Source organism: Phodopus roborovskii, unplaced genomic scaffold (genome assembly GCF_943737965.1).
Source record: "Phodopus roborovskii unplaced genomic scaffold, PHOROB, whole genome shotgun sequence".
In the NCBI taxonomy this organism is placed as follows: domain Eukaryota; kingdom Metazoa; phylum Chordata; class Mammalia; order Rodentia; family Cricetidae; genus Phodopus; species Phodopus roborovskii.
The window spans coordinates 2,634,983-2,651,821 of NW_026126525.1; the positions used below are offsets into that span (position 1 = coordinate 2,634,983).

General features: G+C 40.0%; 1 protein-coding gene across 2 annotated transcripts in view; it reads right to left on the reverse strand.

The window, feature by feature from the left end:
• Window positions 1-403: 403 nt before the first annotated feature.
• The window catches only part of Pkd2 (polycystin 2, transient receptor potential cation channel), a 39,430-nt gene continuing 22,994 nt past the window's right edge, over window positions 404-16,839 (reverse strand). For both annotated transcript variants that reach the window (XM_051198135.1, XM_051198133.1), the window contains 9 exons: window positions 14,982-15,149; window positions 14,247-14,428; window positions 12,991-13,111; window positions 8,842-8,940; window positions 6,275-6,396; window positions 5,942-6,059; window positions 5,011-5,174; window positions 2,991-3,138; window positions 404-2,606 (listed from right to left, as the gene is read on the reverse strand). In XM_051198135.1, coding sequence (XP_051054092.1) covers window positions 2,373-2,606; window positions 2,991-3,138; window positions 5,011-5,174; window positions 5,942-6,059; window positions 6,275-6,396; window positions 8,842-8,940; window positions 12,991-13,111; window positions 14,247-14,428; window positions 14,982-15,149 — 1,356 coding nt within the window. In that variant the 3' untranslated portion in view covers window positions 404-2,372. The remainder of the gene's footprint in view (window positions 2,607-2,990; window positions 3,139-5,010; window positions 5,175-5,941; window positions 6,060-6,274; window positions 6,397-8,841; window positions 8,941-12,990; window positions 13,112-14,246; window positions 14,429-14,981; window positions 15,150-16,839) is intronic.

The window sequence follows — 16,839 nt, forward strand, 5'->3', positions numbered from 1 at the left end:
AAAGGATTACTACTATTATCAGAGGATGGAATAAATCTGAATTGTGCATGGCACATCATTTCTCAAGTGTTCTAGCAGCCAATAATATGAACAGTGTACTAACACACCCTTTACTGACATTTTCTCTGTTCTGTCTCTCTCACTCTGCCATTCCTATCACCTATATGTCCCAAATGGTCCCCTGTTCTGGAGGCTTTGTCCCTGGTTTTACATCATGAGTAAAGAAAAGAAAGACTATGTATGATGGGTTTGTTGGGAGTCTAAAAATGTATGTTTAGTGTAAAAAGCATATAAATGTGTTACTTGTGTTCTTACTGGAACACAAAAGAAGGAACTCTTCCAGGGTCTAGGCCATGATAAAAGGCAACCTTATATGGAAGCAGACATTTTTTTTATACCTTGGTACCATGTCAAGTCTTTATTAAGTAATGTACACATCATTACAGTTAGGAAATTCTTGATTGTCAGAAGAACCTTGGATATATAATATCTTAATCATACCCATTACAAAGGAGAGGATAACAGAAAAGAGATTAGGACTGAATTTCCCAGTACCAAAGTAGAAAAATACATGAAAGTATATGTGAAAGAGAAGAAGAAAAATAATTCTGCAAAATTTTACAAGTTAAATGAAAAACAGTATAATAAGAAGCATCATAAAAAGATGTTGTCGTGACCATAACAGATATATGGCACATGGTCGATACACATGGATACCACATAATGAATGCACTTCAAGTTGAAGTTTGTTTACTTGTAACAACATGATACACATATATAAATACATACACACAATACCCCTGGTTTGCAAACTTCAATACCTAGGAAGAATGAAATTAGTGTACCATAAGATAGACATGGAGCCTTCAAAGTTAAGGAAACTCAACGTGCTCCTCTTCTGTAGAAGCCGCTAGAAAGGCCAGTCTGCCCAGTAACTTGTTGGAGATTTGGTGTATTCTATAAAGTCAATGAATACTGGAGTTTTAAAGAACTGCACTAAAGCCAAGGACACCCCTCTACCTGTTCTCTACCTGCTGCTGGTTGCTGACTGGCTTGGATTTGTTTCCTTGGCTCTCAAAAGTCTCGGTTACTCAGCATTTTTTAAAAGGCCTGGATACTCAGTACTTTAAAAAGAAACATCATTTTAGTCTGGTGTGATTACACATGGCCTTTATCCCAAGATATAGGCGGCAGAGAGTAGGTGGATCTCCATGAGTCGGAGGCCTGCCTAGTTTACACATTTTGTTCCAGGCCAGCCAGTATTATACCGTGAGGCCCTGTCTTTAACAGCAATATATATTGAGAAATAGATTTCTCCCAGAAATTTAGTGAGATCCTCACCTAATGAAAACCATTGCTGATATGCAACTTTTAGCTGATTCTAATAATGGATAACCCCTTAACCCTAGATGCCCCTTACACAAAACTGAACTAAATTGGCATTATACGTTTTCATTCTGAAATATAATATGAACATTTGAAAATTATGTTCTAGATAAAAACATAAGCCAACCTTTACTTTTACAGAGCTTTTATGCACTTCAAAACATCCTTTGAAATACTCCTTCACATGCATATATTTGCTGAATCAGTAAGTTTGTCTTATTCTTTAGTTACTTTAATATTATATTCAGTTGTAAATGAGACACGTGGGAAAGAAAAATGGAGAAATTCCTATGCTAACAAAGAACTTAAAAGTCAAATTTAGGGACAGATTAAGGCCCTTTTTCCAATTCTCCTACATATTTCCTTATCATTTATCTTTTCTTACCCAATGTCCAATAAAAGCTAAATAATACAAAAAAGAAAAGATATGTTTAGTTCCACAAACTGAGACATTAATAGCAACAAGGGACAGCACGTTTCAACAATGGCTAAATATCCATGCTCTGCTTTGGAGTTCTTTCCTGCTTCGTTTTTTAGAAAAGTTCACCCCAGATAGGTTGGTGAAGTAAGACTCCTTTCTTAGAAGGAAGTTTGCAATAAGCTCCCAAGTGACATCTGACTGGAAAGAAATGCTTGGTTTTCCTTAATGAATTGTACAGGACTGCCACTGCTGACTGGACATGAGCACAGAACAGCTTTTACAGGCTCATTGTCACCTGAAGACGGGCGGAGAAGCAACCGGGTGTACTTTCAAAATTTTTTTTGTTTTGTTTTCTGAACTCAATATTTACATCTAGATTTCTCATATGAGAAAAAGTAAGACAATCCTTCTGGAACCTTGGGTAAAGTTTACGTAAAATAAATTAAAGTGCAGAAAATTATAACAGCATCAAATGTAGCTGGGCGTAGAAATACTGTAACTCACTGCCATACTGGACAACCATGTCTCACATCTCAGGAACACACACACAAACACTCGTGGATTATTACACATGGACATTGGCGCTTCCGTTTCCACCCCCTTCCAGGCCCTCGGCAGACTGGGAGGAAGGAGGCCTGGAACTTCTGGGGTGAGGCTGACCATTGAGTCCTACTTGTGTGCCTAGACCATGACCTGTCTGGGATGTTGCATCATCCGATTCCCAGCGTTCCAACTCTTCCCTTACCAGGCGCTCCATCTGCTCCCTGTGGACTTCACTGTCTCGACCCAGTCTCTCATCCTAACAAGGAAATTAAAGAAATAGCAGAAACCAGGGTACTGCATGCTATATGTTACATATTCTACAATTAAACAGAGTTAGGAATTTTAGGTGTTCACTTAATTGTATCATCCATTGTTGGTAGCACCCTCAGAGGAGGAAGTATCAAGAATCATGCCTCCAGGTTATCATTTGATCTAAGGTTATATAAGAAGGAGGACAGCATCAGGTTAGGAGTTACAAAATGGGACACTACCTCTGTGCTCTATAGAACTAAAGAATGTTTCTGCTCAATGAAAATAAAAGTGAACAGAAACAATATTTGTGAATGACAAGTGTTATGGGTGTCCATTTCTATCAATAAATATCTTGTCTACCAGTCAGTTTAAGCTCATGACCACTCACCTCAGCCACTCCATCCAGCAGTCTCCCTAACACCTCTCGCCTCTTCAGCTTGGCCCTCTCCATGATCTCAAGCTTGACAATCACAGCATCAATCTTAGACACGATGCTGCCTATGGAATGCTCCATGCGGTCCACGCGCCTCACCAGTCTGCAGGGGACGACAGGAGGCACAGCTGGTCACATCTGTGTCCTTAAGCCCACATGACTCATCCATCAAACACCAAGATAACGTGATAATAGGAAGCATTTTCTAAGTGTTTGCAAGACTTAGAGACAAACTATTATTATAGGCTGCTTGTGAGAACGGTAGCCCCCATCTTCATAAAAATAAAATTGTGTCTGAAGCTTTAAAAGCCTTCCTTCACAAGCACCATCTTTAGGAAAAATTCTAAAGGAAATTTCATATGTGTAATTTTGTGTTACAAATTTATTCACATGCACGGAGTTCCTTTTTTAATAGCATAAAAGTGGCTATGCTAAACAACCAATAGGAGATCATGCAAATAAAATATAATTCACCTAAGCAATAGCTGCCTAAGGCGACACCAGAAATTGCACTGCATCATGTTTCCTGAAATAGAATTATACGCAAATAAAACTGTTAAAAAAAATGTGCTCTTTTAACGTCTCATTATTTTGAATAAAAATATTTAAATGCCTTAAAACATGTCAAATGTCAACAATTTGAATTCTCCCTCCCTGGCCCCTCTCCATGTGGTCCTAGTGACTGAAGGACATTGTACATAGCAGGTCAGTGTTCAGCCACCTACTGTATGCCCTGGAGACAACTTCTGAAATGACAGTACAAGAATACTAACAAGGGCCAGGCTGTGGTGGCGCACACCTTTAGTCCCAGCACTCGGGAAGCAGAGGCAGGTGGATCTCTGAGTTCTAGGCCATCCTGGTCTACAGAGAAACTCTGTCTTTGGGGAGAAAAAAAAAAAAACAAGGGCCAGGCTGTGGTGTGATACACCTTTAATCTCCCCAAAGACAGGCTGTGGTGTGATACACCTTTAATCCTAGAGGCAGGCAGATCTTTGTGAGTTCCAGGGCAGCCTGGTCTACAGAGTGAGTTCCAGGACAGCCAAGGATATCATAAGGAGAACCCTGTCTCGAACCTCCCCAAAAAAGGATGCTAACAAGGATAGTTGTTGTAAAATTTTTTAAACCTCAGTCCTTTTAAAGGTCTAAAAAACTTACAAACATATGACATATGAAAATCATTTATCAAAAAGACAACTAAAGAAAAGTAAGAATAATGTATCTATTATTTGAATAATAGTTTCCCCAGCTTTAATGAGAAACACTGCAAATTCAAAACATGCTTAAAACTGCAAGTAGGATAAACTAGGCATACACAGTGAAGTTATAGAAAGATAAAAACAAAAGAAATGAAAGAATCAGGAGAAACATTGGTTTATAATGTACAAAGAATGCCATCAAGCTACATTCTTATGAGAAAAGCAACACATCACACATCTATTGAGACTTATTACAAGCGTGTATGCACCTAAAAGCTTCAAATTACACTGAAGATACCTTTCTAGAATTAAAGGGAGAAGTGAATAATTTACTAATAATACAGATGTGATGTTATTACCTCGCTTTCAAAAGCAGATAGAAGTCAACATGCATAAAATCAACAGGGAAGCAGGAGACAGCAACTGACAGGCATCTATAGAAAACTAAGCAGCAGCAGAATGAACATTCTCCTCAAGGACAGACTGTGTTAGGCCCTAGGACATGTAAAACACCAACACATACATATAAACGGAGAACACAGACTCTAAAATTTGCTAAGATCTCTTGGTTGGAAGGAACAGAAAGGATATTAATCTATTCCTGTCTCAAAATTTCTTATAATGAAGATCTTTTATTTAAAAAAAAAAATGCTCTTCAAACTTATTTGAAAGAAATGATATTAGTCATGAAAAGAAGTAAATGTCTAGCTCCATGAGATGCCGTGTCATCTCGTTTTGACCCTGGTCAGCACAAAACTGGGAAGAGTGTTTGTACTTACACCTGGAACTCCTCATAGGAAACCCCACTGGAGATGCTGCCCCTCCTCCTGGAGCTATGCCCACTGTCATCGTCATCCTCCTCCTCAGAGTCATCCAGGCTTCTTGGGAAACTTCTACTACTCATGGGACGTGGTAAAGAGCTGTGTTCCAAGTCCAGGTCCTCCTGAAGAATATGGAGACTTCCAATGAGGGGCTGTCACACCAAGACCTCACAAAAAATCTCATCCAGGTCTTGGGCCAGGGGAAAACGGGCGTTCTCCAGATTGGTTCTCTACAGTTTTGAATTCATGGATTGGTATTTTAAAGCAAGAATTGACAAGGTGAAGTTGCAGAGAGGGAGGAATGATGAGCAAAAGGGTCAAGACCAGGCTGGGGAAACAAAAACAGCTGACCTGAACAAGGGGGAGCTCAGGGACCCCAGTCTGATAGCTGGGAAACCAACATAGGACTGACCCAACCCCCCTGCACATGGGTGTTAGAGGAGAACTGGGCAGTCTATGAGGCCTCTGGTAGTGGGTCAGTATTTATCCCTAGTATATGAAGGGACTTTGGGAGCCCATTCTACACAGAGGGATACTCTCTCAGCCTAGACAGATGGGAGAGGGCCTAGGCCCAGCTCCAAATTATATGACAGATTTCGAAGATTCCCCATGGAAGGCTTCACCCTCCCTAGGGAGCACAAAGAGGATGGGATGGGGGTTGGGAGGGGGACTGTGGAGGAGGAGAGGGAGAGGGAACTGGGATTAACATGTGAAACAAACTTGTTTCAAATTTAAAATTTAAAAAATTACATATATAAAAGAATTGACAAGATGAATAAGCAGGCTACCAATGTGTAGGTTGAGGGTGTGGGGAGAGAGGAAAATGAGGGAAAGGAATAATTAAATAATATATGGGGGCAATGAGTTCAGACACCCCTAAAGCACTCACCCTCTCTTTCTCCAAATCATCTCTCATCTGTTGATGCTCACGTTCCGTCAGTTCCTGATCGCCATCCTGGTCATATTTAGTGAATATGGCCTCAATTTCTGCATCAGTGTGGCCTTTCCTGAAAGCGTTCAGAGGGTCGAGGTGAATTTATTCAGTACACGGTCCAGCCTGAGCCCTGAAACATCAGGATGCAGGAAGGAGAGAGAGAGCAAATTCCAGAAAAGTACCAGCTTTCCCAAATGAAAACCAGTGCTCGGGGTAGAAGCACCCTCTCTCCAGCAAGGGTTAGCATGTACAATAGGCACTCCCAAGTTCTAGCAGTGCGGCCCTCACCCTTTCAGGTCCTGTCGAAGCTCATCAAAGTTTAACTTGCCCCCACCTTGCCGTAGACTCTCTGAAATATCATCTACAGTATTCCTTTTAAGTTTTAGTTTGATCAATGCTTTTTGGTAGCCCTATTGAAAAGAAAAGAAAAAAACAAGAGACATGATTTTCTTTACTCTCTTTTTGAATTTTTTCTTTCAGTTACAGTGAAACTATGAAAATTCAGTACTTGGAAGAAGATGGTAATTCAAAAAAATATATATTGGTGAATGAGTAGTGAATGTAATCTCAGTTTTCTATAAAAACTTTTTAGAAAGTTCAGTATCTTTCCATAAATCAGGAACTAAGGACTTCTATAATTTAGATATGTATGTTTGTATTTCAAATGTAAACCTCTATGAATTCCATAGCTGTTTATTCTGCAGAATACAAGGGAGTGTGAAGCAGCCTGCCTGACTGATGCCATACTCCCCACAAAGATGGTCATGGACTCAGCCTCTGAAACTCTAAGCAAGGCCCTACTAACAGCTTTTCTGCCTTGGTCATGATATCTCTTCACTGTAGTGGGATATTCACTTTGTCTCCTTCTGTGGCATTGACCACGCCCATTGGGGGGTGGAGCCATGGGCGGAAGTGACCTGTGGAAGGAGGTCGGAGGGGGCCAGGAAAGGCTCTCTCTTTCTGGCGTGATTCGGACAGGAGAGGATCGGGTTGAATTTCCTGGTGTTCATCTGTCTAGGTTGTAAGTTATTTCTCCCTGAATAAACATCTATTCGGCCTATTTGTTTATCCTGATCCTTATTTACCGCAATACTTCACTGTAACAGAAATGTAACTAAGACATCCTCTTAAGAGTTACTTTATCATGACATTTATTTGAAAGCATCATTTTCCCAACATATTTTCAGTACGATGTGTATTATTTATTTTGTGATAAACTAATCTTAACTAAATGGTTTTGGCTGTTTATTTGGATCCTTCAAAGGGTGGCTATGACTACCTTCCCACAGTAAAGTATTTCTTCTACCAACCTCGTTTCTTTATGGCATTGTTTCTCTGCTGTATTTTTATCTTTGGGGGCCCATTCTCTGCCAGGCTTTTCATTTTTTAAAAAATTAATTTTTTATTTATGTGTGTGCATGCACATGTGTATGTATGCACAGCTGCCTGTGGGTGCTCATAGAGGCTAGAGGAGGGTGTCAAAGTCCCTGAAGGGAAGTTACAGTCAGTCGGGAGCTTCCATGGGGTTCCAGGAGCCAAAAGCCAATCCTCTGAAAAAGCAAGTGTTCTTAACCCCCGAGCCACCTCTTTAGCTCCCTAAGCATGTATGTATGTATGTATGTATGTATGTATAGAATATGTATGTATGTATTATACACACACATACATATAAACATGCACTTGTCAGGGACACCAGAAAGCAACACTCCAAGCTTTGTGATATGTGAATTTGTCCCATGGCCAAGCAGCAATGGAAGGAAGGATCACAACCTGGCCATTGAAGAGGACCAAATGGCTAACAGTGGAGTCTGAACTCTGCACCATTTCCCCACTAACAGTGGAGTCTGAACTCTGCACCATTTCCCACAATATTTTGTGACAAAACTAATCTGAACCCTGTGGTTGTGGGCCTAATGTTATGCAATAATGTGGTAAGTGAACTTCATGGACTATGGAGACTGCAGTGTGAAGTGCCAACGTCCACACTAAAAAGTCTCAAGACACCATCAATTTTGACAACCGAGTGTGTCCTGTGCACTTATCTATTTTTATGTAAGTCTTAGTCTTTTTTTTTTTCCCCTTTTGGTTGTTGTTTTATGTTTGTTTGTTTGTTTGATTGATTGCTTTTTGTTTTGTTTTGGAAAAGTGCTTTAATGAATTAGACAAAATTTCACATAAAATAAAAAACCTATGATCCATCCCTTCTCCAGTCACTAAAAAAATGCAAGGCAAAGGAAGGTACAGTGAGAAGAACAAAGCCCTTCCCCACCCTTCCCCTCTAGTTAACAGTACAATTACACATTTATTGAGAAGGTGTGGAAGAAGTTCTCAGGCTCCCAAACTGTAGCTTCCATCGAGGAAACTTTTCTTTCAGTTGTCTATAGAGAAAGAATAGAGATGAAAGGAAAGTGACTGCCCTCCTTTTATCTTAGCTGAAATGGTAACTGAGAGAGCAGGGTGGAAATAGATACCCTCCCCTCTTTCAGTCTGCTGTGGACTCAGGACTCTGGGGCACTGGGTAATTAAGAAACAAAAAGATCATCTTAAGACTGAATTCAGACCACAAAAGGATCCTCAGAATTTAAGTCCTAGCCTATCTGTTAAGCCTCCCACCAAAGAAAACATTGACATTATTTCTGAAATAAAGTGATCTACCCTTCAAGCAATTTCAGGGAATCGGCGTTGGTTTGGTAAGCTAGTTAAAATAACATTCCTTTATATGGAGGAAAAAAACCTGGGAATTAGGGTTTAGCCTATAACATTCCTTTATATATAGGAAAACCCTGGGAGTTAGGGCATAGCCTATAATGTTCCTTTATATGTAGGGAAAACCTGGGAGTTAGGGTGTAGCCCACCTTTTTGATAAGGTCTGAGAGTTCCATTTCCGATTTCTGCTGGGCCAGATCCGATTTCACTTCAGAGTAAGTATCATTGATGATGGCCAAAAACATATTCTGTTTGTAAAAACAGAGGGTGAAACTCAAATAGGTTTTGAAAGCAATGTAAACACGCATGCCTATTTTTTCACCTTTTATTTTTTTAACAAATATGAATTATCGTGGTCACTAATTAAATTTTACTCTCACGCTCTTTGAAGCAGTGTTTCTCCATTAAGTCATACCAAAGGGAGTCTTACTTATAAAACCATGCTGTGCTGGCTAGCAATTGTCTGCTTGACATATACTAGAGTCATTGGGAAAGAGGGAACCTCAGCTGAAAAATTGGCTCCATCAGTTGGGCCTGTAGATGAGCCTGTGGGGACATTGTCTTAATTGGTGGCTGGTGTGAGCAGGAAGTGGCCAGAACTGCCTCTGGGCAGGTGGTCCTGGGCTGTATATGCAAGTAAGTAGAAGAAGCCATGTGAAGAAGTCAGCAAACAGCACAGGTCTCTGCATCATTCCGTTCCTGCCTGGGGTTCTGGCCTTGATCTCCTGCACTGCCTGTCTTCAATGATGGGCTGTCACATGTAAGGCAGATAAACCTTTTCCTCCTCATGTTTCTCTTGGTCAAAATGTTTTATAACTAAAGTTAGAACACATTTTTTGTCATATTTGCAAAGAGACAACAAAAAGCTACAAAGTATTAATGCATTTATGTACAGATATACATAAACAGTTGCTGTTTACTTTTAAAACATTAAATTACTATGTAGAAATCTAATGAGCTCTCCAAGTTTTAACAACCAGCTTAATTCAACTTTTTCCAAATCTGTCATATGCGCATATGAGGTACACAGAAAATATCTTAAAGAATTGAAATGACTTCGGAAATAGGCACAGAATTAAGTCTATCAAACTTGGGTTCTTGTCTCAAGGGACTGGAGAGAGATTTGGAATCAAAGGAAAAGAGGAAACAGCAACACCACTCAGGAAGGAATGCAGAAGACAAACAAACCCCACAAAGTTTACCTCCTGCTACTTGTCATAGCTGGGCTCAACAGCCAAATGGCTGTGAGTCAAAACAACTTCAACTGCAGCCATCTCGTCAGACCTTCCAACCTGAACCCTCACAACAAAGAAACGAAACACCGCTTGCCTAGTCAGCTGAACCTTGTGCTATGTAACTAGAATCACAAGCCGCAGGTTCATCTAAAACCTGGGGGGAAAGCCTGTAACGTGGGACTCTCAGGAAACCTGCACCCACTCTTCAGATGGACACTTTCCTTCTGTAATAAACTTCCACATTGCCCCTCACTTGTATCTCTTTCTTGGCAGAGACAAGAAGCAGGATACAGGCAGTCTAATCCAGCTTTCACCTCCAACAAACACAGCATGGCCCACATGTGTTGCCTGACCTGTGTACATGTGTTGTGGTAAATACATATGTGTGTGATGTGTGCACCAATAAGTGCACACTCAAAGGCCAAAGCAAGTGTCTTTTCTATCGTCTCTGCCTCATTGGCGTGAGGCTCGTTCATCCGCTGAGTTGGCTGACCAGCAAGATCCAGGAACCCACTTGTCAATACGGCCTCCAGGTGCCCAGAAGGTGAAAGGTGTTGTGCCGGCACATACATAGCCATTTCTGGCATTTTACTTGACTGGGCGAGATGCTAACTCAGGGTCTCATGTTCGCAGAATATCATTCTTACCCAACCAGCCATCTCCTAAGAACCTGTTTGACTTTTTAAAAATATAATTGCCTCTTTGATTTCTTTTTCTTTTTCTTTTTTGCTTTTTAAAACAGTGCCTCTCTTACATGTGTACTGGCCGGCATCAAACTCACAAATACCCACCTGCCCCTGCCCCTGCCTCCAAGTGCCAGGATCATTTGGCCTACTTATTTGAAGAATTTGTTTAGCAATTCTTTTCTCTTTATGTACGTGTTGGGAGGGGGCCCAGGTGTGCTCACCCATACAGGTATGTGTGGCAGCCATAAGGATGCCTTCCCAACTCACTTCTCCTTCACCTTATGCATCATTCAGGGTCTCTCACCTGGACCAGAGCTCCCTGGGTAGTCTATCTAGTCACCTAGCCAATGTGTTCAAGGGATCCTGAATCCACCTCCTTGAGCTCTGGGGCTATAGGCTGGCTGCCATCTCTGAATCATAGGTATGGGGGGCTGGGAATCTGAACTTGGTTCCGCAGGCTTGAACAGCAAGCACTTTACACAATGAACCAGTTCCCTAGCTAGCTTCTGGTTTTGCATGTATAAAATGGCAAAGGTAACAGTGTCCCCCTCAAAAGCTGCTTGTGCTGGGTAGAGATAATCTTACAGGGCTCAGGACAGTTCCTGACCATGACAGGTCTGTGTGCTAATCATCATAGCTGCTGTCACTCACCAATATCAGTTACTTTTCTCAACATTTCCCCTTCCCAGTCCTAATTAATATTCCCAGGAGTTTGCAATACTCTTTCTCAAAGAACTGTACCTACTAAATCAGACGCACCACCTGCATGCCATTTGTTTGTGTCTGGTAGCTGGCCAATAGCTGCACAGGTATGTTTAATATGTCTGCTTTCACCACAAAACCATAGAATCAGAGGAAGTCCAAGTTCTATTTTCCTTTTCACAACTCCCTTAACTGTATAAGATGCCACGGAACGCACAAACACTATAGTTTATACTACATTTTACATACAATATCTGTATAAAAATAGAGCGACTCAAGCAATATTTACCCAGTGACTGACAAATGGGAACCAAGACTCTTACTTTAGTGGAGAATTATAAAGACTATTAAGAATGGACACCAGGTAAAACAGAACATAAACCCACAAGTGTGTGCTCCATTCTGAGCACAGATAATTTCAGTTCAAATGAGGCCTTTGATTTTTTTTTTTCCTCTCCTCACCCACACGCCTAACACTCTATTTTTGCTTACATGCTTAAATTATGGCTGCATATATTTTAGTCAAAGCGAATTAAAGTGTAGATTCTGTGAGATTCCTGGTAAGTAGACACAGACGGTAGCTGATAAAGGCTTTTCTGAGGCAGTCTTAACAAGCATGGAGAATTCTTCCATGCTGAGAGAACCACAGCGCCTGGACTGTAGGTGGCATTGTCTACTGCAGCACAATTACCAAGTTCCCATCTGAGCATGTCAGTCACAATGTGTCCTCACAGGACAACCGAAGGGTCTGCTGCAGGATGCATATCATGCTTTTAAAAATCTTACCAGAGAGCCCGGTCCCAGAACCCAAAGCACTACCCACCTTAGAGGGGAACAAAAAATATCCCTAGTCTGTAGCACGAAAAGGTCAATTAATGAATTAAGTTAAAATCTGGCCACTATACTGGCAAAAAGGCAGAGTATGAATGAATGGACTTTGCGGGACCATGGTGCCCCCTTTGTTCCATTAGTGATTATCTAATATTTAATGAACACCATCTGCCAAAACAGGGATACCCGGGTAGACTTGGGAGGCAAGACACCAAGTTACTGAATATAAGCATTCAACTTCCAGAAGGGAAAATCTGAAGAGATGATAGTGTATCTTCTCTGTCAATCAAGCTAAATTTATTTCAGACTTTTTCACCAGGCAGGTAGAATGTATCTTTCTAGCAGTCTGTGAGCTGTGAGAAAGTTGAAATATTATCCTAGCCATGACTTGTGATAATTCACCCAGCTATGACTCCTGACATCCTATATTTCTAAGTTACACAGTAAGCTCCTATTTTCTCAAAGAAAAGGGAGGAATTGCAAGTCATACTAGCAAGTGACTAAGAAGGCAGTGACACTGTGTTGAATTAGCAGGCAAACACGACCTACTGCTGAGGCAAAGTGCCACCTAGGAACTTGATAAATCCTTACTTGCTGTAATTATATTTATAGTGCCCAGACACACATATATAGAGACTGAAAGGCCACAGGAAAAACACATCATTGTCTGAAAACTATAATGGAAATGGAAATACGTTTTCAAGAGTCATCATCTCTTTTCTGTTTTCCATGTGTTATTTAAAACGATGGCTGATCAAGCATGAGAGAAGAGAGATGGTGGTGATTTAGGAGCACAAAGTTTAAATCACCTCACTGTAAAATAAAATAAAATAAATATACATACCAAAAGAATGAAGAACATAAAGAACACAAATGTAGTGAAATAAAGTGGTCCCAAAACCCGGTTAGCTTCCTCAATCTCCGCGAAGTTGATGTCACCCAAAATGATTCGAAACTGAGTGAAGCTATAAAAACAAAAGAAAACACAACACAAAACCAAACAGCTTCCAGCTGTGGACGCATATTTATTAAAGATGATTTCATATGTTGGGACAACTTGGGAAGTTTGAGATCACTGCCGAGAAATTGAAAACTGTCTTGTTACTTGTACTGTTCACTGATGATGCCTTTTAGAATAACATTGTTTCCTATTATATATGTCATTTCTATTTAACAGTAAATCTGATTATTAGATGATTTGTAACTCAAATGCTTATAATAATCATGCTTGGTCTGAAGTTAAAATATCTTTAAATAAAAACAATGACAAAACACATATTGAAAGATGGTCAAAATTGTAGAGTTCAAAGATCCAGCATTCTCAGTCATGCAAAGTGAGATCACAGTAGCTAGACATAGTCAGTGACCTCACTTCCTCCCCTGACTTTCATTGATGCCTAGATTAACCAGGATCTCCACCCACAAAACGACACGAACTCTATTATTATGATTGGCCCTTTCCCTCACTACCTAGTAACTTCGTGAACATCACACAATTCAGAATACAGTGGGGACATCAGAAAGACTGAAGATTTGTGAAGTGCTTTTAGTTTCTTCTACAATGTTAGAAATATGTTTTATCTCTTAGAAGTTGAAATTTAAGACACAAGGCAACACTAATTCAAGAGGAATAAGAATGTAGGCAAATGACTCCTTATGTAGGTGGAGGGGGTGGGAGGACAGAGCCCTGGGCTGGAACCCAGGGCTAAAGTGCGCCATTCATGTGTACCTCCCCTGCAAATGGCCAGTTAAAACTCCCACCTGGGCTGCATGCCGAGAAGACCTTGATCTTTGGAAAAGTGCTGTCTTTCTATGGAGTTCCAGTCTGCCTCACTACTTGAAAGCTGCTTCCCTAAGAGTCAACATTTCCAAACATCATGTTTCCTTTGCTGGGACAATATTTGTAGAAGAAATAATTCTATCTGTCTTTATTTTTAACATTCGCTAGTCAAATAATGACAAGAATATTAGTTTTACTCTTAGGAATGCTGTGACATTTCTTAAATTAGTTTATTTTAAAGTAAAATTTAAAAATACTATTTGACAATTTGATGCATTTATAGAAAGCAAGCTTTTCTATTTCACATCACAGATACTTACATACATTCTTGGAAAGTACTGAAGTCATCAACCTGAGTGCCAAAGACAAGGTATGCCAGCTGAGCGTACGCCAGGAAAATGACGAGGAACATAACGGTGAAACCAAAGAGGTCTTTGGCACATCTAGACATGGTTGTGGTGAGCTGGCTCATGGTCCTGTTAAAGCTGATGAATTTGAAGAGCTGTGGAAAAGAGACACCATCAGTAGATAAATGTATGATACAATGTGCACCACATACACAGTGGAACTATTCTACTGTAAGAGGGGATGGGAATTTGTTATTTGTTATTATATCAACTTTAAGAGCATGCTAAGTGAAATAAGGCAGATGCAAAACCTCAAATGTTGTATGCCTCCATCTATCTGAGGCATAGCCAAACTCACTGGGACAGGAAATACAGAGGAAAGTTGACAAGTCAGGATATAGCATTTCCTGTTGGTGATGTCCATTAGTGATAGATACAACACCATGCAGTGTACCTCATGCTTCTGAAGTATGCATATAAAGTGATGAAAATGGTATTGTGCAATTTATATTTATCATAGTAGAGAAAATAAGTGAGAAATTATTGATGTTTTGTCTCTTTCAAGTCTAGGAATGATGCAAACTATGCAACAACCTTAGCTGGCCATGTCAACCTCGCCAAAAAGGTAAATCCATGTCTTCCAATGGCCTGTGAGATTTATGTTAATGAGTACATATATAGTAAAACAAAGAATGCGACATAACTTACCTTAATCCAGACCAAAAATACCATGACCGCAGCTATATTGTTGAACTGTATTTGCCAGTATGCCACATGCTCAAAGTTGGGGAAAGTATTTTGATCCTCGAGAAACTGTAGTAGACCCTCTACATTTGACATTCGGTAAATGTTAATGACCATAGCTACTATGGATAACTGGAAGACACAAGATTTATATTTATTTTGTCACTTTAGAAATAGATAATCCGCCTTAAAGTGACTAGTTTTCCCTATTGATGTGTGGATTGGAGGACTGACTGTATTACTCACCCAATAGCACTCATCAAAGTCATCAGCTAAAATATGAAGACAATATACAGCCTATATTCCCTTAGGGACAGAACAACTGAAAACACATGCAGGTGTGTACATGTATGTACACAGAGGAGATCATACAGAAATAAGCTCACATGCAAAAGGGAAGGCCTTCTGCCAGCTGCCCATCACAGCTAAAGAAGCAGGCTCACAACCCCGTTTTTCATGCAGGAAGGCTTCATGAGTCCTATAGCTTCTCCTGCTGGTGTACAGATTTTCTTTGTACTCTTGGATACTCTGAAAATGTCAGCTGGGAGGGACGAAGGAGCCCTTTTGTTGTTTCAGCAAATCCAATAATCTTTTATCCAAATCTCAGCTAAATTACCATCTAGTCAAGATGTTTTAATACAAACAAACCAGTATCACATTAACACATTGACTTTCCTTGACTTCCCTATTCCAAAATAGGGATAAAGAGAAGAGAGATGTTTTGTGAGTATTCATATTGTTAAATCACTTCTATTTTTTTTTTTTTGCAATTCTTATTTCTATCTACAAAAGACCTTCTTCTCCAAACCAGAACATGACCTTTAGGAGGACAGAGGGTTGGCTATATGTATATCCCTGTATCTTTAAGGCCTGGAGTACAGCTCAATATGCAGTAGGGTAGCTTTGCTAAATAGATGACTGATTTTCACTTAGTGAAGCTAAGCCATTGACATTATTTGAATTTAGCCTTCTAAAGTTTATTTTTTTCCCAGTAATTCTGAAAGATGATTGGCTAGGACAAACGGCTGACTAGCTGACTAGCACAAGCCTGGAGGCTTTAGTGTATTTGCCAGAGAAACATAACTGGAAAACATAGGGGACAAATCAACATGATTCCCAGATACTGGGTTCTTTTTAGGTGGACTTAAATTTCATCTGGATAAAACAAACACCCTGGTCTTCTTTCAGAGCTTTCCTGACCCAGGGGAAGAAGGTCAGGGGAAGGTCAGGGAAAGGAGGTCAGGGGAAGGAGGTGCACTAGCAAGGCTGCCATTCCCTCTACATAGGCAGCAAATCTTCCAAAAGAGACATGCATGCTCTCGATAAGAGCCCAAGTATCTAAACTGAGTCCTGGAAGCAATTAGGTTAAAGTAAAAATTAAAAGCTGGAGAAAATAAGCCTTCAAAGAGATGCTCACACAATGCTACTGCTGTGGGGCAAAAAAAAAAAAAAAAAAAAAAAAAAAAGCTTGATAGGAAATATGAACACACGATGACATGTGGCATAGCTGTGGCAAAAGGATATTTACATCTGACAATTAATGACAATTAGGCACACAGTTATGAAGTTAAAAATATAAGAAGACAAAAGTTGATATACTATTAAAAAAGGAAAAACTTAGAAAAATGAATTTTTACATTGAGGGCTCTGCAAGAAAGCAATGGATATGAAAGCAATGGATATGACTGATGGATACGGTTTAAATTTTAAATTTTGTTTCCTCTAGATTGTGTGAAAGGAGTTCCAAACTACAGGATGCTTTCTCCATTACACAAAAATGTTCAGGCTGCTTCTTCTTGTCATAATTTGATACTTGCAAAAA